The sequence below is a fragment of the Typopeltis vanoorti genome, chromosome 8 (genome assembly GCF_054136105.1).
Source record: "Typopeltis vanoorti isolate ZY-2024b chromosome 8, IOZ_Tvanoo_1.0, whole genome shotgun sequence".
NCBI classification, from domain to species: domain Eukaryota; kingdom Metazoa; phylum Arthropoda; class Arachnida; order Uropygi; family Thelyphonidae; genus Typopeltis; species Typopeltis vanoorti.
The window spans coordinates 33,914,868-33,937,350 of NC_143556.1; the positions used below are offsets into that span (position 1 = coordinate 33,914,868).

General features: G+C 35.1%; 1 protein-coding gene across 3 annotated transcripts in view; it reads left to right on the top strand.

Annotated features, from left to right (window-relative positions):
- Positions 1-22,483, top strand: part of Sin1 (SAPK-interacting protein 1) — a 316,670-nt gene that overhangs the window by 239,715 nt on the left and 54,472 nt on the right. For all 3 annotated transcript variants that reach the window (XM_090397180.1, XM_090397182.1, XM_090397181.1), the window contains one exon: positions 20,840-20,941. In XM_090397180.1, coding sequence (XP_090253306.1) covers positions 20,840-20,941 — 102 coding nt within the window. The remainder of the gene's footprint in view (positions 1-20,839; positions 20,942-22,483) is intronic.

Sequence of the window (22,483 nt, forward strand, 5' to 3'; positions counted from 1 at the left end):
AGATACATTGAATCAGTTTAAGGCACAGTTGGATGAGCATTGTGTGCAATAGTGTGTACCTCTCCATGATGAGTCTCTGACTCCATGTAGGTCAAATGTTAATAATAATAATAATAATAATAATTCATTCATTTTCATTAATTCAGTGACTGAACTACAAATCTCAAACCCTTATGTGTTTTTGTTGCTAGATCTGCTAAACTTTCTCTCAGTAGTTCTTGCTTTCATGGTATAGTTAGGTTGGCTGCTATAGTACTGTTATTTGATTCCTGCACAATTACATTGTTTTAATTCCTACATTAGTTAAGAAAGAATCAAGTTATACCAGATCTATTCAGGTTTAAGCTCTCCTAACATAGTCTAAGGTATATCAAGACAATATACTATGGAAAAGTAAAAATTTAGTGACGCAATATAAATGATTAAAAATTGTGTTTTGTTTCCTCCTTGTATTTTCTCTAATGCAGTCATATTTTAGGACTGATTTGGAATAAGAAAGAATGCTGTCATAGGCCATCTCTCATCGTAACAAAACTACTTTCAGTCTCTTTATCTGAAGTACATTTGAAAAGACAGCCAAAGTTTTATATAATCTTCATACCACTTTTGAAACTATCAGATCAACAGCTCTAATCCATTCCCTTAAAGACAAACTATATTTCTAATTTTGATAGAGTCTGTTCTTAAGAGAATGGATAAGGACACTGTACACATCCAGGAATGTATAAAAGACGATGTGCCTATAATTTAGCCTGATTTAGATAGACAGGAAGGGCTGTTAACATATTTCATGAAGAATATAAAAAATACATATATAATATTGTGGTAAGGCAACACTGGCCACCTGATATGTGCCTGCTTCATGTTTACACAGGCCTTTGCACAGAATGAAATGGAATAAAACAATGGTACTGCATAGAAACATTACTGGTCTGAGGTGCTCCCATAACCTCAACAAGTATAGCTGCATTCATTTATCAAAAATGAATTACTGGGTTTATTTTATTTTGTTCTTCTGCTGATGTGAGTAATACTATTGAAATTAGTTGTAATGTAAACAATAGGTAACATGTAAGCCTTCCTATGCGGCTGCCATTCATATAAACATTATGTCATGATGAAACAAACAGTGTGAAACACGTTAGGATGAATACATCTGAATTATATTTGGTTCTTGTATCAATTGCGAGGTTTAGAGTTGGTATTTCTTAGTTAGTTAGTTAGTATTTAGTAGTTAGTCAGGTCAAAGCTAAGCCAGGGTCATTTTTCTGTTATGTTGCAAGCAAGAGGAAAAATAATTATGGCAGGTTGATACTGGTGGATAGTTATGGTAGCAGAGTAACCATAGCAAATGATATAGTGGAATTACTTGCTGAAAACACTTCATCGTATATCATAGTGGTGTGAATGATGCTGTGCAATATGTAGAAGGGAGGCAAGAATTAGGAGAATTAAAGGTGAAAGAATCAGAGGTGTATCAAGTCTTGCTCGGGTTAGATGTTGATAAGGCTGTGGGAATGGATGACATATCACCACATATTTTTAAAGAATGTGCAAAAGAGTTAGCAATATCCTTGTCCTGGTTATTTAATGAAAGTCTTGCAGTGGGGAAGGTTTCTAAGGATTGGAAAGAAGGCAAAATAATACCTCTCCACAAGCATGATTCTAGAACAGAAGTGTCCAGTTATAGAATGGTCTGTATATTTGCATTGTGATCAAAGTGTTGGAAAAATTGGTTAGAAATAGAACATAAGATTCTCAATGATGGTCAGCATGGGTTTGCGAAGGGCATGTCTTGTTTTAGCAATTTACTTGCATTCTGTGATAAGGTAATGAGTGTGTTACGTTAGGGAGTATCATGTATAGTGATATTCTTGGACTTTGCAAAAGCGTTTGATAGATTTCCACATGATAAGTTGGTGTGCAAGCTGCAGAGGATGGGAATAGATACTACATTGGTTAGATGGATCAGAGATTGCTTCTCTGAGCGATACCAGCAAGTTGTGCATGATGGAGCAGTGTCTCAAAAACGGAGGGTAACCAGTAGCATGCCTCAGGGTTCTGTTCTTGGATCCCCTGCTGTTTTACTTGTTTATTGATGATATTTCATGTGAATTGACTGAGGATCTTCAAATGCTTGCCAATGATTCAAATTTAGATAGAATTATCAGGAATAGTGCTGGTTTTAATTCTCTACAGGAAAATTTGAATAGACTTTTAGTCTATTCAAATTTTCCTTGAATAGACACCTTGGAAATGTGTGGAGTTGCAGTTTTAATGTTAATAAATAGAATACAGAGATATAAGGCTACATACTGTATTGGTGGAGCTGTACTTCAGGAAGTGGATAAGATTCAAGAACTTGGAGTGATAATGGACAGTGGACTGAAGTTCTGAGGCCACATTTCACTTGTTGCAAAAAAGATTGAACACCATATTGCTGCTATGATAAAAAGTATATTGACATGTAGGAATAAGGAGGTGGTGGTGCATCTATATTAGGCGTTAGTCAGACCCATATGGACTATTGTGCTCAGATTTAGTCACCTAGTTTTCATTGTGATGTGGAAACACTTGAGAGGGTCCAAAGTAAAATAAACAAAGTGACATCAGGACTCTGGAGTGTTGGTTATGAAGAGCATTTGAGAGAATGTGGATAGGAGGAAAAGAGGAGATATGGTAGAGACCTGAAGTTAGTGAAGTGATTCTATCAGATTAATACAGAAGAAATTATAAAAAAGAGTGGATGTTAAGATGGGAAGAATGAGAGCCCATCCCTGGAAGTTGTATAAAGATATGTAGTGAAGAAGTGGGGAGGAGGGGGTGAGTAGTAGATTTTTTACATGGAGAGTTGTTAGTGAGTGGAATTCATTGTACGAGTGCATTCTGTGCAGGTAATGTAACTAACTTCAAAGCTCATTATGATAGACATGTTGCTGGTTGAGTGGGAGTCAACAGATTCCCACAATACTGATGAGTAACTTAACTTATTTGGTAGCTGAGGAGTCTGTTGACTCCATGAAGTCAACAGACTCATCTGTTACCAAATAATAATAATCATCATCATGCGTATCAAGGATTTAGGCCTATCATGGCCTCTTCCGGCCTTAGAAGTCATCATTTAAGACGACGTCCTGGTACTTTAAGGCTTGTTTTGGTAATCTTACTGTTTTCATTCTTTGAACGTGTTCCATCCATTTATGTTTATATTTTTTAATTTTTTCTCTTACTGGTTCTTGGTTTAATTCTTTCATAATATCTTCGTTTCTTTTGTGATCAAATAGGGTATACCTTGCAGTTTTTCTCATAAACTTCATTTCTGCTGTTATTAATCTTTGTTTGTGTTTTATTCTCCAGATTTCGCTTCTATACATTAAGACTGGTAAGGCTAATGTATTGTATACTTTTAATCTGGTTTGTTTTTGAACTAGGTTTGGTTTTAAATATAGAGTTAATTACACCTGTTATTTTTAAATATTTTGCAATTTTTAAGTTTATATCTTTTTCATTTTCATATGTGATCATACATCTTAGGTAGTTAAATGAATTCACCTGTTCTAAGATCTTGTTATCTATTACTATTTTAGTTCTTGTTGGATGTTGTTCTTTAAAGGCCATAGTTTTTGATTTTTCTGTTGATATTATCATACCATAATCTTTGGATATCTCATTTAGATCTAAAATAGCTTTCTGTAGTTAATCTTCAGAATTTGTAATTATTATTTGGTCATCGGCAAAGAGGAGAGTGTTTAAGTTAACTGTAGGAGAAAGTTTAATTCCTTGATGTAAATTTTTATTTCATTTTATTGTTATTTCATTTAAGTAGATATTAAAAAGAGTTGCTGAGAGGGGACATCCCTATCTGATCCCTTGTTTTATCTCTCTCTTGTATATGATAGCTCGTGATTTAATCTTATTTGTATTTGATTATTTTCATATATACTTGTGATAGCTTTTAGGATATTATTTGGTATTTGTCTTTCTTTTAATATATTAAATAATATGTTTCTTTTAACTTTGTCAAATGCTTTTTCAAGTCAATAAATGCAATATGTGTTTCTAAATTGTATTCTCTTCTTTTCTCTATTATTAATTTTAGGCAAAAGGCCCGGTCTATACATGATTGTCCTTTTCTAAATCCATTCTGTACTTCTAAAATAAAGTTTTCAGAATATTTCATTAGTTTGCTATTTAAGATTCTGCTATATATTTTGTAAGAGGAATTTAGTATACTGATACCTCTATAGTTTTTAGGGTCATCTCTATTACCTTTTTTAAAGATAGGAATCACAATTGCTTTTTTCCATTCTACTGGGGGGATACCAATTGAATAAATTTTATTTAAAAATAATAAGAGTCTTTCTTTGAATCTTGTTCCTACGTATTTATATAGTTCTGAACCTAGCTTATCTTCTCCAGGTGATTTTCCGTTTCTTGTTTCTTTCAAGCTGATTTCTAATTCTTCTTTAGTTATTTCATTTTCGTTAATTGTTTGCCAGTTGTCTTTTTTAAAACATTTATCTGTCCACAATTCTGAGTAGTAATTTAAAAATTCTTCTAATTTCAATTCGGTGTTTAATTTTATGTTTTCTTTGGTATCTGCATTTAAGTGTTTCAAAATCTTATATACATTGGGTCTTATTTTATATAAATCATGTTCTAAATTAGAAACAAATTTGTTCCATGATTCTCTGTCTTTTTCTGACTTCTGTTTTAGCTATGGCTCTTATTCTTTTATATTCTATTTCATCTTCTAATGTTTTACTGCTTAACTATTTGTGATAGGCTTCTTTTTTCTTTTTGATTATTTCTTTGATTGTATCATCCCAAATCTTCAGTGTTTTCCTTTTATTGAATTTTTTGGTCTTTCCTAAGCTTTCATTTGCTGCTGCATTTAGTATCGTTTTTATATTAAGCCATTCTATTTCTATTTCTATTTCTTCATTTTGTTTTATTTATGTAGATATTGATTAATTCTTTGTTCATATAGCCATTGTACATTTGTGTCATTCAATAGTCTAGTTTTATAAACAAATGTTTTAAATTTTCTTTCTGTTTTTGTTACTTGTAGCCATTTAGGTGGTAATCTTAATTTTATTTTAACAAGGAAGTGGTCACTGCTTATTTCTTATCCTCTGCGAACTCTAACATCTAGTGAAAATTTTGATGTCTTTTCATTTAATATAAAATAATCTAATATTGATTTCTATTCTCTTGCTGCCCAAATATTTTTGTTCCATGATTCTCTGTCTTTTTCTGACTTCTCTTTTAGCTATGGCTCTTATTCTTTTATATTCTATTTTATCATCTAATGTTTTACTGCTAATGTTTGCTGGCAAAGGTTGGTCGATTGGTAGAGCCTCTGCTACTAATGGCTGAGTAAAGTAAGTTTGAGCACGGTTAGTAGTTGGAAGGGGCCCAATCATTCGATGCTGTTGGCACACTCTCCCTCGATGAGTCTTTGGACTCCCTGGAGGTGGCAAATAATAATAATAATAATAAGTATATTTTTAGAAGGAATTCATTATTTTTAGGTTATTATAAACTACAAAGTCGATCAATTTTTTGCCATTCCTGTTTAGAGTATGTTCTCCATGTATGGGGAACATAAGGGTCAAAGCTTTATAACTGAGAGGAGACCTCCACATAGCCTTTAAAGGAATCGGAGAACCAACCAAGCTTCTGACCTAATGTCCAATCCTCACCTTCTCGTGGTGAATCCAAATAGACACCCTGTTGGGTATCTATTTGGATACTGAACGAACGAGGATGGGCTGGCAATTTGGGATTTTGCCGACCAAATTGTATTCTTATTGGTTAAACCAAAATAAAAAATGATGGTACAACATGACAAAATTTCATGCCAGCTGGGGCATCGCCCGGTTAAACAAGGCCCCAGTTGTTTTTGCCAGGGAACCAGGGCGAACAGCGAAAAGTCAGCTACTGGAACAAATCTGAAAACAAACCCCAACTCAACATCACCAGAGTTAAAGATCGGTACTATCAACATAAGAAGCCTGAATGGTAAAGAAATGGAGCTAGCTGAGGAATTAGATAAGTACCAGATCGACATAATAGGGGTGACTGAAACAAAAAAGACAAAAACTGGTGAGATCTTTCTGAGTAATAAATACAAAATGTTATATTCAGGCAATGATAATCAAGGAAAAGAGGGAGTAGCCATACTATTCAACACAAAATACGAGGCTAATCTTCTTGAATGGCAGCCAGTCTCAAGTAGAGTAGTGTGGGCAAATATGAGAATGGGGAACTGGACAATGAGAATTATTTGTGCCTATGGTCACACAGAAGGTTCTACTAAGGTAGAAGTGGAGGAATTTTTTGATGCTTTAGAGAAAGCAACTGACACAATGAAAAAGGAAAAGTTGGTCCTTGTTGTGGATCTAAATAGCAGCGTAGGAAATGATTGTCAGACATACAAAAATATTTTGGGAAAATTTGGAGAAAAGAGCAAAGCTAATAATAATGGCAAATATCTGTTGGATTTCTGTTCAGGACATGGACTGGTTATTACTAACACCATGTTCCAACATAAAAATGTGCACAAATTCACATGGAGAGAAGAGGCAAGGAATAAGAAAAGTCTCATTGACTATGTTATTGTTGATAGTGATGTTTTCTCCCTGGTGCAGGACACCAGAGTGTACAGAGGATTTAAAATTGGAAGTGATCACTATTTAGTCTTGAGCAGGATAAAATTGAATTAGATATTGAAAAGAATAACATGTAAGAAAGTTTTAAAGTGAATAAAAGTTGAGCAGCTCTCAGATGTGAACTGTAGACTAAAATACACAAAGATTATTGAAGAAAAAATGAAAGAGTTTGAGAACAGGAATCAAACCCTTGGAGATTCACTGGCAAACTCTGAAGAAAACATTGATTGATTCTGCCAGAGAGGCATGTGGTGAGATTATCTGCAAGGATAAAAGAAATTAGAACTCCCTGGTGGACACAGGAAGTTAAAGAGGCAGTGAAGGAAAAGAAGAAAGCATATCAAAAGTTCCTGTCAAATAAGTCAGCTTGTGCTCTTAGAGAATACAGAGACAAATGCAAGAATGCTAAACACTGTGTAAAACTAGCTAAACAAAAGTCATGGGAGGAGTTTGGCAAGAATATAGAAAATAAATATCAAGAGAGGTGGCAAAATATTCTGGCGGTTGTTGAAGAAGCTTAAGAATGGAGGAAACAGTGCTGTAAAAGGAATTAGAGATGATAAAGGTGACATGAAAACGGGAGAAAAAGATATCCTTGAAGTATGGAGTAATTACTTTGAAAAACTGCTAAATGAAACAAGCAGTGATGACAGCACAGTGGTAAAAAACACTGACCAGGCATGCAGTCAGGAATACATAGTCATACTTGAAGAAGAAAAAGCCATCAATGGCTTGAAATGTGGAAAGGCAGCAGGGGTAGATGATATTCGACCAGAAATGCTGAAGTATGGTGGTATCTTACAATGGCTGCACTGCATAGTTCAGAAAGCCTGGACAGAGAGACGAATTCCCGATGATTGGAGTAGAGCTCTCATAGTACCCATGTATAAAAAGGGAAATAAAACTGATTGTGAGAATTACAGAGGTATTTCCCTACAGAGTGTTCCTGGGAAGATCTATGCAAGTATACTTGAGAAATGGTTGAGAAGAATTGTGGAAGAAAAGCTTGGTGAAGAACAAGCTGGATTCAGGCCAAATAGAGGCTGTCAGGATCAGATCTTCACTTTACGACAAATAGTGGAGAAATCATGGGAATATAACAAAGATCTGTATTTAAGTTTTGTCGATTTGGAAAAGGCATATGGCAAAGTGCCAAGAGAGAAGCTATTCAATACGGTACAGTTATATGGTGTCAATGGGGCATTATATCAAGCAATACTTAGTCTTTATTTGAGTTGTAAGTCAGCAGTTAGAATTGAAGGAAGTACAGGAAGATGGTTTAATGTTAAATCTGGTGTGAGACAAGGATGTACATTATCCCCTCTGTTATTCATTATCTATATGGATCACATTATAAAGGAAAGTGGTATTAAACATGATATCAAAATTGGAGATGTTAATGTCAGCGCTTTGCTTTATGCGGATGATATTATACTTCTAAATAAATCCGCTACAAGTCTGCAAGATTCTCTGACTAAATTGAATAGCTGTTGTAATAGATATGGTATGAAGGTCAGCAATAAAAAGACAAAGACAATGAAAATAGGCAGAATCATTGAAAATGTCAACTGTGTCGTGAATGGAGAACCTGTGGAACAAGTAAAACATTTCAGCTACTTAGGTACGATTTTTACTGAAGATGGTAAATTAAATATAGAAATAGACAACAGAATCAGCGAAGCTGGTATGGTGGGAAGTCAATTGAATAAATTCATATGGAATAAGAGAGAAATTAGTCGGAACACTAAATTAGCTGTATACAAGACAGTGTTCAAACCAGTTTTAACTTATGGATCTGAGAGCTGGGTCAGAAGTAAAACACTTGACCAAAGACTAGTGACAGCAGATATGAGAGTCCTGAGAAAGATTATAGGCTTGAACAGATGGCATCAATGGCAATATCATATTAAAAACGAGGATATTAGGAAAGAACTTGACATTGTCAACATCCAGGAATGCGTTAGCAGAGCTAATCTCAAGTTGTATGGCACTTAAACAGAATGGGTGAAGAAAGATTAGCAAAACAAGTGTTCTCTGCCAGGTTGGCAGCAAAACGACCCAGAGGAAGACCAAGAAGTAGGTGGATTGATACGGTACAAAGTGCCTTAGAGGATAGAAATATAAGATCTGATTATGTTGGAGTCTTGACAAGTAACAGACTGATTTGGAGGAAAATTGTAGATAGGAAGTTAGTAATGATGTAATTTTTTTCATGTAGTACTGTCATATCCTGTACACCCCTTGAGGGTACATGGCAGGAATTTGATGATAATGATGTATTCCTATATTATTATTAATTTTTGTATTTACAATTCTTGCATTTAAGTCTCCTGCTAAAATTACATAATCATTTTTATTTATTTTATTATATATGGTTTATAGCTGATTATAAAAATCAATATTATCCTGTTCTCTTTCTACTTCTGGGGTATATAAACCAATTATTGTTAAATAAACTCTATCTATTTTTATTCTTGCTTCTATTATTCTTTCATTCCATAATTTATAATGTTTTAACTGTTTTGAATGGGAGTTATGAATTCAAATCATGACTCCTGTTTGTGCTCTTTGGTCCCTGTTGACTCTACTGTATATCACATTAAAATTTTCGGTTCTCAAAGTTCCTTTTAATTTCTTTTTTGTTTCAATCATTACTGCTATTTTAAAATTTCTTTCATTTAATAGTTGGTCTAATTCTATTTTTTTATATGCTATTCCTCTTACATTCCAGTTTGCTATGATTTTGCTATATTATATTTTATCGTTTCCATTTTTGTTTTACATTTTCCATTCCAGGGTCATTTTCCATAGATCAATTTGATTATCTTTTTCTGTCAGGCTTACAAGTAGAATTATGTTCTCCATGTCAGGGGACTAGCCTGATGATGGAATAGTTCAGTGGTAGGGCTGCTACCTTAAGGCTTCTATACTAGCCTTCTTCTGAATTTAAACCCATGGGAGGAATAGGGTATATTGAAAGGGGAAAGAGTAGATTATAGAAGAATTATAGTAAAGTTTATAGAGAGGCATAGTTGTAAGGCCAGAAATGAAAAGACCCCATGGTCCTCAAGTACTCTAATAGCATAAGGGTCATAAATTAGAAGAAGAAGAGGATAGATCCAATAATAATAATAATAATTTTAGAATTTATATAAGAAATGAATTTTGTACATAATAAGCCTGACACAAAGTATGTTGAAACAGAAAATATTGCTATTTACTTCTGTCTTAATTTGATTATTTATTCTCTTAATATTATTGTGGAGATCTCTTAGAAAATTTGGTGATGTGGTGTTTTTGCAAAATTTTTCCTTCTGTACTGGTTGTTTCGATTGTGTAACTTGCTCTAAAATATTTTGTAATATAAGCTGTATGAATCTTTTCTGGATTATGGCAAATGCAAGTGCTTTTCTGCCCAGGGAATTGAATACAGTTATTTAACTTGCTGATCATCTGTTCGGCATCTTAAATAACTTACATTTAAAGCAATGCCTCGAAAGTGCAGAACTAATCTGAACATACTGGGCAATCATTTTCAAAATTAGATATTTAGAGTAGGTACTTCCAAACACTGATAAGCTTTATGACTATGAGCTTTTTATATGGATTTATCTTACAGATATCTTACTTTTTTCTTCAAACTGTGATCTAAGAGCAGGGCTTTTCAATCTTTTTTACCCACCAATCCTTTTATAAAAGCATTTCTCCTTCACTGTGAATCCCCTTATCCAAAAATCCACACATTTTTATTTTAATGAATTGACTATGAAAAATATTTATTAATATTTATTTATTAAAATAAAATAATTATAATACACAAGTAAGTAAATCAGCATGTGATAAGTTACTTTTGTTTAATAATGATTATTATTTGGTTTATAGCTAATTCTTGTGTTCGTCTCATAAAAATAGAAGGGTATTACAAGCACATGCCTGTGTTAATTGGAGAGTTGTGCTTGATGGGTTGCAGTAAAAGTAAACTTTGCCATATTTAGGCTAAAGTTACTAAGTTTTATCTAGGTCTCCATGTTCTGATATGCCCAACCTGTTTCTTGTTTTTCTCAGTAAATTAATATGATTGAATTCTGCTTCCATAAGAAAAGAATTAAGAAATAAATAAATTAAAGATGCCAAGAAATTATGTTCTTGGTTTCATCCTTTATCCAAGTGTAAGCAAACAATGTTTGCGCATGAAATAACTTCATGACAGAGCAATTTGTATGTAGAGGCTAATGACTTCACATGAATTGCCTTAGTATTCCATAATGCAACACATATCCTTACAGGCATGTATAACGGCATGCATTATGGGAAGGGCCACTACCCAGACCAGTTTTCGACCTTTATTAAGTCTCATCAATGGGAGCCAGACCCAGAAGTCATATTTCCATATACTAGTAGCCAAAAGTATCCAGAAGTGATAACTAAGGTTGAAGTAATACAGAAGTAATATTTTCATATACAAATAGCCAAAATACTATTATTATTATTACTTGACACCTCCAGGGAGTCCAAAGACTCATCATGGGAGGGCACTCTACTCTACTTTGCTAAATACATCTCACCCTCTCCACTACTACTTAATTCTTTTGCTACACACTACTACCATCAATGCCATCTACTGCCCATCATCATCAACAACAGTAAAAAAATATTCACTACAAATTGTGACCAGCTAATTTACCTTCGGTTGAAAAGTCATTATAAATGTTGAAAGTTTTTTCATTTGGTTATAATGTAAATTATATTTGGCAAGAAATTACATTCTTGTTTAATCCTTTAAGTGTAAGCAAAGCTTGTGCATGAAGCATCTTCACAACTCGGCTTTTTTATATAGAAACTGTTGACTTCATATCAATTACCTCAGTATCCCACAGTGCTAAAACATGGGAAATGCTGCTACCCAGATCAGTGTTGATCTTTATTGAGGGCTAGTCAGTGGAAGTCAGCCCAAGGAAGATACTTAGGTTGAATTATTATTGTTACTATCATTATAAGAGATCTCTAGGGAATCAGGGATTCATCGAAGGAGGTTGCATATCACTCACACCACCTGCCATTCTAATCATGCATTGTTTTACGAAGAAAAATCTAGCTTTCACCCCTTTCTTGACTGCATTCATTCTCAGCTGTGGATGCCCTTTCATCGTCCTCCAATGTCCATACAGCAAAAAATTCCATCTACTGGCATCCTGTATGACCCTTTCAGAAGTTCGTAAATCTCTGTCACGTCACTCCTATTTCTCCTGTTTGTTAGTGTCTACAATCCACAAATTCTCAATCTTCTCCTCATAATCTACATACCACAGTCTTGATATCATCTTTAGCGCTCTTCTTCACACTCTCCATTGTATCTTCATCACCTGAGAAACCAGGACACCAGTACTGTGCACAGTAGTCTAGATGATGTCATATCAAAGCCTTATAAAGAGACAAAATGATTTTCTTGTCATCACTGTTTGTTTCAGCATTGAAGTTATCTTCCAAGTTGTTCACAATTTTTGTTATATGTCTCCTGAACTTCATTTTCCTATCCACTAAAACTCCAACATCCCAATACACACATGCAAAAAAAAAAAAAACACTTACAAGACAACAAAATGCATAAAAGAATACAATAGTGTGAAGTGACACTGTAGTCATATATACATATAAAAATATACAAATGAGCATAAAATTAAAATGGGATGTCTAAGTTCGACAACCAATCAACAGTATCGGTAGAAACTGTTATAAAGTCAGTTATTGGTCCCATGAAGGCTCTGTGAGGACAGTCACAAGATGAGTTTGGTCTTATTCCCCAAGTAAATAAGGAAGTTCTGCACTTAATATGGTTGGTGCAAACCCTATTTAGGGAGGTCCATATTTTTTGAGGTAGGTCAAACCCTGATAGAGGGTTGTTTGGGTTAAAGACAGTCTGCCAGATTACCAGAGCTTTGGCAGTCCATTCTGTCTGCCATGCTATTGTTGCATCATAGCCCTCAGTGACAAGTTGTTGTGCCGTTATAATAGGCAGGTGTCTTGACTTAAGCCTCTGTGATGTAAAGCTGTGAATATCAGAGTGTATAGGAAGCAGTGGGTTCCAGCAAATTTTGTTATATTTGCGAATCAGGTTGTCTTGCCATTCTTCGTTGTGGCAGTTGTGTGGCTCAGAACCGGTAGCCAATATGATGGAGTAGTCTTTATTGTTAGAGATGATACACATTGTCTGATCAACATAGTATCAATTAATTGAACATGTGCACTGTTCAGCTAGACAGCTGAGCAGTATTCAGCAGTTGAGTAGACGAGGCCCAGAGCATATATCCTTAATGTGGGAGCACAAGCACCTCAGGTTGTTCCGGAAAGTTTATGCAGTATGTTATTTCTAGTTCTCAGTTTGGCAGCAATATTGGAGAGATGTCTATTAAAGGAAAGGGTTCTATCCAGGGTTATGCCTAGATACTTTGGATTAAAATTGTGTAGTAGTATATTCCCATTTAGTGGCACTCTTAAGATGTCTTGTGCCATGCTATTGTCCAAATGGAAACAGCATGTTTCGGTCTTGGTAGTGCTTGGAATAAGATACCACTTCTCAAAGAAGTAGTTTAGTTCCTCTAGGTCACTAGTTAGTACATGCTCTATAGAACAGAAGTTCTGGTGTTGGAATATGATGCATAAATCATCAGCATGTGTGAATTTTCTAGACGTTGTCCTTGGAAGGTCAGAAATATAGAAATTGAAAAGAAGAGGGGCTAGAACTGACCCTTGGGAGTCCATTGTTAAGTGTTCTTGGCTCTCATATCATTCTAGAACTACTTATGTTGTTCAATTAGATAGTGTTGATCAGATGGGTCATTTTTTTACATTTCAGTATTTTTAAGGAGCTTGTAGATCATGCTGTCCATACAGTTTCATATGCAGCCGTCAAGTCTATAAAGACTGCACCAGTTTTAAGGCATTTTTCGAAACCAGATTCTATATGAGTAGTTAGGGCCAAAACTTGATCTTCACAGTTGTGCCTGGGCCTGAAACCAGCCTGTTTATGAGGGAGAGTGTCAATAATAATAGTACTAATTCTATTGTAAATAAGTCTTTCTTGTAACTTAAGACAGACACTGAGCAGCGCTATAGGTCTATAGTTTTCAGGTTTATCAACAGGCTTTCCAGGTTTCAGGATGGCTATTATCTTTGATTTTTTAAATTCTGCTGGTAATCTACCACTCTGTAGAATATTAGAAAAGAATTTTGTCAGCCATTCCACTGTATTTGGTCCAGAGTTTTTTAAAAACTCAGGGTGAATATTATCAAATTCAGGTGCTTTACCAGTTTTCACTCCTTGGAATGCAGCTAGAAGTTCTTCTTTGGTGAATGGATTCGATACATTGGTTCGCTTCAGAACAACCTTCTTTAAGTCTGGTCAATTCCTTTCTAATTATTTTATTGTGGTTTTTTTCTGATTTAGCTCTAGACAGATCACTATCTGATTGGCAATACAGTTGGCACAAACAACAGCTTTTGCATTGGGGCGATGGGAATTACCACCCAACTTTTTAACCCCTTAACGCACTCAACCAAGTTAACTCGGGTCCAAGAAACTGAATTTTTTCCACGCACCCAAATTAATACGTGTGACCGTGAATTTTGGTTTCACGTATAAATACAACCGAATATACATGCTAGATAATTTTGTGCCTATTTCCTTTCAGCCGAGAAAAGTTGCATGTATCAGCTATTTCGTTTGCGTTTGCACATTTTTTGTCCATGATTATAACTGCCTAAATTTCTTCGAGCTTTTTTTTGATGATCAATTGATTCAACGTGTTGTGGATGAAACAAATAGATATGCGAGGAATCGTACTGTGGTAAAGAAAAGACTTCTTGGTATGACACAAATCCAAATGAAATCAGAGTATTTTTGGCTGTTGTACTTTTGCAAAGTATAGTAAGAAAACCAGAATACCGTCATTATTGGACAAAAAATCCATTATTATATACACCATTTTTTCCGGATTGTATGAGCGGGAAATGGCTTCGAGGCCATAAAACAATTTCTACATTTTTCAAATAATGATGAATTTGATCCAGCAAATCACCCTCGCCCAAAACTCAACAAAATCTGACCAATTTATGAAGATTTGAATAGAAAATTTGGCAATTCGATTATGCCAGAGAAATTGGTGACTATTGATGAAAGTTTATTGCTTTATAAAGGTCATCTGGGATGGGCACAATACATTCCTCTCAAAAGGGCCAGATTCGGCATAAAAACACTTATTATGTGAATCACAAAGTGGATATGTCTATAATTTTATAATCTATACTGGTAAGAATACCATTCTGGACAGAGATTTTAGCAATCTTCCAATGTCTTCGCAAGTAGTGATGACTTTGATGAAACATTTATTGAGTAAAGGTTATTGTTTGATTATGGACTATTTCTATAATTCATAATAAATAAGACTGATGTTTATGGTACTTTACCAAAGTACCCAGCAAATTGAAGAATAAAAAATTGAAAACTGGAGAAGTAATTGGTTTTCAGAGAGGGAAAGTGTGTGTAATGAAATGGAAGGACAAGAAGGATATCTCCCTTATCTCTACCATTCACACTACATCAATGGTAGATAGAGATGCGCAAAGGAAGAATAAAAAAACCGCAACTTGTGTTGGATTACAACCATACCATGGGTGGTGTTGATCGCGTTGATCAACACCTGTCTTCGTATGTTGTACCCAGAAAGAGGGGCAAGAAGTATTATAAAAAAATTTTCTTTCATCTCTTAGACCTGGCACTGTGGAATGCTTTTGTGCTTTACCAAAAATCTAGTGGTAAGATGGATTCACTTGATTTTCACCTCAAAGTAATCGAACTCTCCATTGAAAAATATAAAACTACAAGCATTTCAAGAAGTGGACGTCCATCAAATATCCCAACACCACTGAGATTATCTGCACGACATTTTCCATCTTTCATACCACCAACAGAAAAGAAAGGAAATCCAACTCGCCAGTGTTTCCTCTGAAGAAAAAGGAATGAACACAATAAACGGGTTCGCAAAGAAACAAGATATGTGTGTACTGACTATTTACTAACTCAGTTTAGCAAAGTAGATGCAGTTTAGTTAACTTTTTTTTTTTGCAAAAAGAGAATTTTTTGTGTTTTTTTCCAAGATTTGTTAATGTTCTTTTGTGTATAAAGAAAATAAGGAATAAAAAAATTGGTGGAAAAACAACTGCTTTCTGATCTTTAATTGGTGCATTAAGGGGTTAAGGAGGCTCCATGCTTTCCTGCTTGAATGTTTAAAGTTCAGCCTTTCAATGGTGTCAATCCATTTGTTCTTTCTAGCTTCATTTAAGCTGTCAATAAGATCATCTGTAACATCCACACGTCCACTATTGAAAGTCAGAAAGCGCTTCGCTTTATGCTAGATGCCAGTAAGGCAGAGAGACTAGATGGAAATTCACCACATGTTTTGAGGGAATGTGCCAAGCCATTAACTTAGTTGTTTGATGAAAGTTGCTTTACTGTTCTCGCTTAATGAATTAATTTGGAGTACTGTTAGTTTTATATGAATGTAGAAACTTGAAATGACTAGTTAGCTTGACAACAATAAATATACTTTTGCAGAAGCTGAAATTTTAAAGATACTAGTGAATTGTGAAGTCCTGTTTCATTCTTATGTAATTAATATCATCATACTATCCTATTTTTTGTTCTTGATGATGAAGTCCCTGGTTATTTTTAACCCAGCTTATCATCAAGTTATCATTCTTCTTGTAGAATTTACTCCTGAGCACCAGATTTGATTACTGTTGGAAATACTTAGATCTTGATGGTTATGGAATTGTGCTGGTTTTGCTGATAGGTGACAGTTTGAAGAAATGGAATTCTTCATTATTAGCATTAGCTTTAACAATTCTGTGTGGGCTCCAGCCTTCTTCAAAAACTTCTGCCAATCTTCCTTGTTCCTTGCTAAATTTTTCCAGTTTTTTTTCAATCTTAATATCTTGGATCACTTCATCTTCCCATCTCAGTTTAGATCTTCCATTTTTTCCTCCTGGTCTGGTCTTGGTATTGAACAGCTTAACACTGAAAATAACTAGGTTTTTTTTATTGGTCATAGTAGCAAAATATATAATTATCCTTTTCACCACCAAAAATATATGGCTTTGTCAGGTTAAATATAAAATATAAATGTAAGATTAACAACTGTAAACTAAAACTTGTTAGAACTATTACAATGCGAAATGGAAACATGTGGAAAATGTTGTAGGTGATACGAGTCAACAACTATTCAGCATTGTTTATAGATGGTTTGCTGAAAAGTTGGAATCTGGCATTGGAAGGGATCTAATTGAAAGATTTCCAAATGTCACTCAGGGTCAGTCCTGGTTTCTTATTGAGAGTGCCATGAGAAAAAGATGACCATAGTTGCTTATTTTTATCCAATAGGAGGATAAACTTTCTAAAATAGGGCAAATTCAATGTTCTGTGTGTGTGTGTGTGTGTGTGTGTGTGTGTGTGTGTGTGTGTGTGTGTGTGTGTGTGTGTGTGTGTGTGTGTGTGTGTGTGTTGTGTGTGAGAAGAGAGTGGTAAGCTACAATTGAGCTGTCTTCTGTGTTATGAGCAGCATTTCCAGTTCTTGAGTGTTGCTGTTAATTTCATGGCTGAGTAATACTTAGAATGATGGTTATGAATTTTAGGATAGCTGTAAATTCTGGGGGATGGGGGGGGGAATTCACTAGGATGCATAGTTCATAAGTTGTAAATCGACAGTTAGAATTGATGGAGTACAGGAAGATTAAATTGTCAGACATGATGTAGTGCTTTAGCCATAATTCTGAACTAATCTAATGGGAAGATGGTTTGTGGTCAGGAGTAAGACAGTATTATGCACTATCTTCATTGTCATTTATGAACACTATGGATTACATTATTAAGGCAGTTGATTTTAAATTTCATATATAAAATAGGCAATATTAATCTTAGTTCTTTACTCAGTGTAAACTATATCATCCTCTTAAATCAACCTGCTATGAGTCTTTAGCAAGACCCATAGCAGGTGTGACAAATTTGACCTGGCGGGGGGGTAGGAAAATAGAAAATATCAACTACATTCTCAGCAGTGAAGGAATAAATTTATATGGAACTAAAGCAAACTCAGCTCAAAAGCTAAGCTAGCAGTATACAAGATAACGTTTATACTACATTATTAACATATAGTCACTAATTAATAATACTTAATACCATACTATATGTTGAACAGAACAGAAAAATGAAAGAGTAAAGAAAGGTAAGAAGCGTGTAAATTATTTCTGCTCACCGATTCTTTTCCAATAGCTTTATTTTATTTCTAACCCAACTCTGAGAGTTGAGCTAGAAATGAAGTAGATAGTCACTAGCAGAACCAGCATCCTTTAATATTCAAGAATAGGTGGGTAGAGCTAATCTAAGCTCTTCTTACTTTTCTTTAATCTTTCATTTTCCATTCTGTTTAAGTGGCCATATTGTATGTTAAATATTTAGTATGATATTGAGTAGTATTAATATAGGACCATATGGTCACTCAAACAGAATAGGAGATTAAAGATTAACAAAGTGTGTGACAAAAAAATCTAGAGGAAGAACAAAATATTAAAAGACCTTGACAGGACATAGATTGTCCTAATAGATTGATGTAATTAGGAGTGATTTACAATACCAAAATGAAAGAGCTGATCAAATTAGAGATGTGATAAATAATAAACCAATTTGGAAGAAAATTATTGATAGGAAATTACTTATAAAATATTGTATTGGGCTATAATAATCTTATAGCCCAATACATTATGGGTTTATAATAGAAAATGATGATAAACATGGCATTGTTAAGAAATCAGCACACTTAATCCAGAAATTTGCTACACAACTGCTGAGGGTTTACACTCAAAGGAGACATAGTAAATTTTAAATTTTCTACAGTATCCAATGAAAAACATTCTTCTATAATTTATTAATTTCATTGCTTCCTCCAATGATGACATACTAATGAATGCTAAGGAGTTTGTTCTAAAATGTTTGTTCCTGGACTAAGTGTGATGGTCAACAGTGATCATGCTTATCATCATCATCATCATTTTCAGTGTAAACCCTCCAAGGAGGTATGCTTTTTAAATGACAAAATCAAATTTACAATCGCTGTGAATTGATTATGAGATTCTCATTATCTCTCAGTAGGCAAGCTGTACTCTGAATCACTTGAGGAATTGACATTTTCACAAGCTGCACTGAGGCCAAACATGTGATGGGGGATATATAGGTAATATATACTTTGTATGACTACATGGCAAGAAAGATCTGGCTGATTTCCTGTCATAACTCAGTCAGATTCACCAAAAAATAAAATTTATTATTATTATTATTCAGGCCTCCATGGAGTCAAAAGACTCATCGTGGGAGGTCCTTCCTAAGAAACACAAAATCTAACAAGACTCATCGAGGGGAGGTCCACCCCACTAAGAAACACAAAGTCTATCATACCACTCCTTAAACTCATTGGCCGTTCTCGCTCTCACCACTCCATCAGGCAATGTATTCCATGGTTCAACAACCCTCCATGCAAAGAAACCACTCCTCACCCTCCTGCTCACAGTTTATTTTTGTAACTTCCAGGGATGGCCTCTTGTCATCACTCCTTCCCGCTGTTCAACCAAGCGAAAGAACTCCCCAGTGTCAACCCTGTAACCACCTCTCAACAGTTTAAAAGCTCAATCATATCACCTCTCCTTCTTTTATCCACGAAACTTTGCATTCCACATTCCCTCAGCCGATCCTCATAATTTTCATTGTACAGTCCTGAAACCATCTTTGTTATCTGCCTTTGTACCCTTTCCAAAGTTAATTTATCCCCTTCAAATCCTGGGGACCAAATCTGAGAACAATAGTCCAAGTGTGGTCTGATGAGAGGCTTATACAACGGAATGATAACTGTTTTATCTCTGCAGGTCAGCGTCCTTCTCATAATTGCAGCAATCCTCTGTGTTACCTTCACCACTTTTGCAATATGTCCCATAAATTTCAGGTTTCTATCAATCATCAACCCCAGATCTCTTGTCTCCCCCTACTTCCTCCAGTATAACTCCTCCCATAGAGTATGCAGTGTCCCATCGATGTTTCCCAAACCTCAAGACCTTACATTTTGCTGCATTAAACCGACACTCCCATTCATTTGCCCATCTATCTAGCTTATTCAAATCCTCTTGCAGGGCTGCCGCATCTGCACTATTACTAATAATCCTTCCCAGCTTCACATCATCCGCAAACAACTGAATATCCCCTTGCAATCCACTGACAATGTCATTGATATAAAGGTTAAACAATATAGGTCCCAGTACTGAGCCCTGGGGACCCCACTTGTAACCCTCTGCTTCCTTGAAACTGCCCCACCATACACAATTCTCTGATACCTATCGGACAGCCAATCCTGAATCCAGTTGACCAATCTGACATCCAGACCCATGTGCTGCAACTTAAATATCAGCTTATCATGTGGCACTCTGTCAAATGCCTTCGCTTAGTCTAAGAAAATGGCAGTATATGCCTTTCCCTCATCTAATGCTCTTGTAACTTTATCATAAAAGGCTTTTACCCTAGCGATAGAAATAGAAACAGAAGGCAAGCTGTTTTTCCTGGATATGCCAATAACAGAGACTGCTAATGAAACTTTTCCTTTAATTTTAGATATATAGGGAGAAGATATACTGAATGACATTTCTACTCAGCTTCACTCCATTTTTCTGCACGAAAAAAAAAAAGTAAGCAATGCTGGAAATGATGGTAGTAGTGGTGTTATTGTGCGTATTTGGAAAATTATGTAGTAGGGGAGATGGTGAGATGCGTAGTGGAGTAGAGTTGAGTGCCCTCCTGTGATGAGTCCTTGGACGTGTCATGTAATAATAATAATCTAAATGCCATATATTGAATCTCTATCAGAGGATGACACAAAGGGAAAATTAGACCTTATCTTGAAACAACTGACCTTTAATCCTTTTACTACCAACAACATATTATATTCATATTGCTGTTATTATTATTTTTTTCTTTTACCTCCTTGCCTAACATCAGCTTTGATTCTTTGAAAGTGTAGAATATATTGTGGTTATTATTTCAGTTATCATTACTTTAACAATATTTTTACTTTCAGAATTTCACCTTGAAAAGCAGCTCGAACCAGGTATTCCAATTTCTTTGGATGCCACCCTTGCTGATGTTGATTGTCTTGAATTTCAGCTAATATGGGATGATAGTAGGTTTGCTTATTTATTGTTTAATAATGATAATTGTTGCTTTCTAAATACCAGAGAAGTCTGGCATTAACCATTTTCTCTAGTATCTTACAAAGACAGCTAGTCAGAGCAATGGGTCGATAATTATTTGCTTGTGTTGGATCATTTCCTAGTTTTGGGATAGCAATGACAATTGTCTTATGCCAAGAATTTGGAAATGCTTCCTCTGCAAGTATTAAGTATTCCATTGTATAATAAGAGAAGGAGATCCATAGAAGATGATGGTAGATGTTTTATCATTTCCTAATGGATATCATCAGGCCCTACTGCACTAGGATGAGATAGTAGGAGAGCTCTTTTTAGTTCCTGCTTAACAAATGGCTGATTGTATGGCTCAAGCATGTTGGTAGAAAAATTTGGCCTTTGTTTCTCTTGCTGCTCTTTCAGTATTAAAAATTCAGGATATGAAGCTTTTACTGAGATTCTGGCAAAATTTTCTCCCAAAGTGTTTGCAATAGCTTTGGGATCAGCAATAACACTTCCATTATGGTCTGAGGTAGACAAACAATGTGTTCTATATATGCCTTTCATTTTCTGGATTTTATCCCATACAATTTTTGGACTGGTCATTTGATTAATTGATATAATAAATTGGATCCATGATTGCTTTTGACTCTGGCGTCTCACATAACATGCTTTGGCTCAAGCCCGCTTGAAAGCTATAAAGTTTGATGTGGTGGGGTATCTATGAAATATACCCCATGCTTCTGAGTTCCATCAAGGCTTTGGATAGTGTGGAAACCAAGATGATGTTTTTGGGATGGAAGCTGTTGCTGTCTGGACAATACATTCTGTTATATATTTTACCACTTCATTGATAGGTGTTTGACTGATGGTATCAGCATTAAATTTTACAAGATGAGAAAAAATATTCCAACAAGCCTGGTCCATTTTCCATGTGGGTGAACATGGTTCCAGTGAAGACATTGTACAAAGAACAGGAAAGGAATCGCTTGCATATATGTTCTCTTCAGTGTCCCACGTGAGCAGTGGAAGAATGGAAGGGGAGCAGATTGTAAAGTCAATTACAGAATGTGAACGGGTAGGCATATGGAAGAAAGTATTGAGTTTGTTATTTAAAAGGGAGAGGTTATTATTATCAAGGATTCTTTCAATGATTTAACCTCGTCTATTAATGTTGGTGCTACCCCCATAGAGTATTGTGACCATTAAAGTCATCACTCATCAAAAGTATGGGTTCAGGTAGTTGCAAGATAAGGTTATCAAGATCAATTTCATTAAACTCTCATTTAATAAGAAATCCCACGGAAACATGATTCTGTACTGCTTACAGAGCAGTATTAAGTTGGACATGATGGAAAGGAATATGACTGCCCACTAGGATAGCTACTTCTCCATGAGCAGGACCACCTCCAGTTCTGTCCTTGTACAACAATGAAATTCCTAAAAGTAGGGTCCTCATTGGTTCTTAAGTACATTTCCTGTAGACAGAAAGAGAAAGGTTTGTGTTTCTGCAACAAAATCTTCATATCATCAGTGTT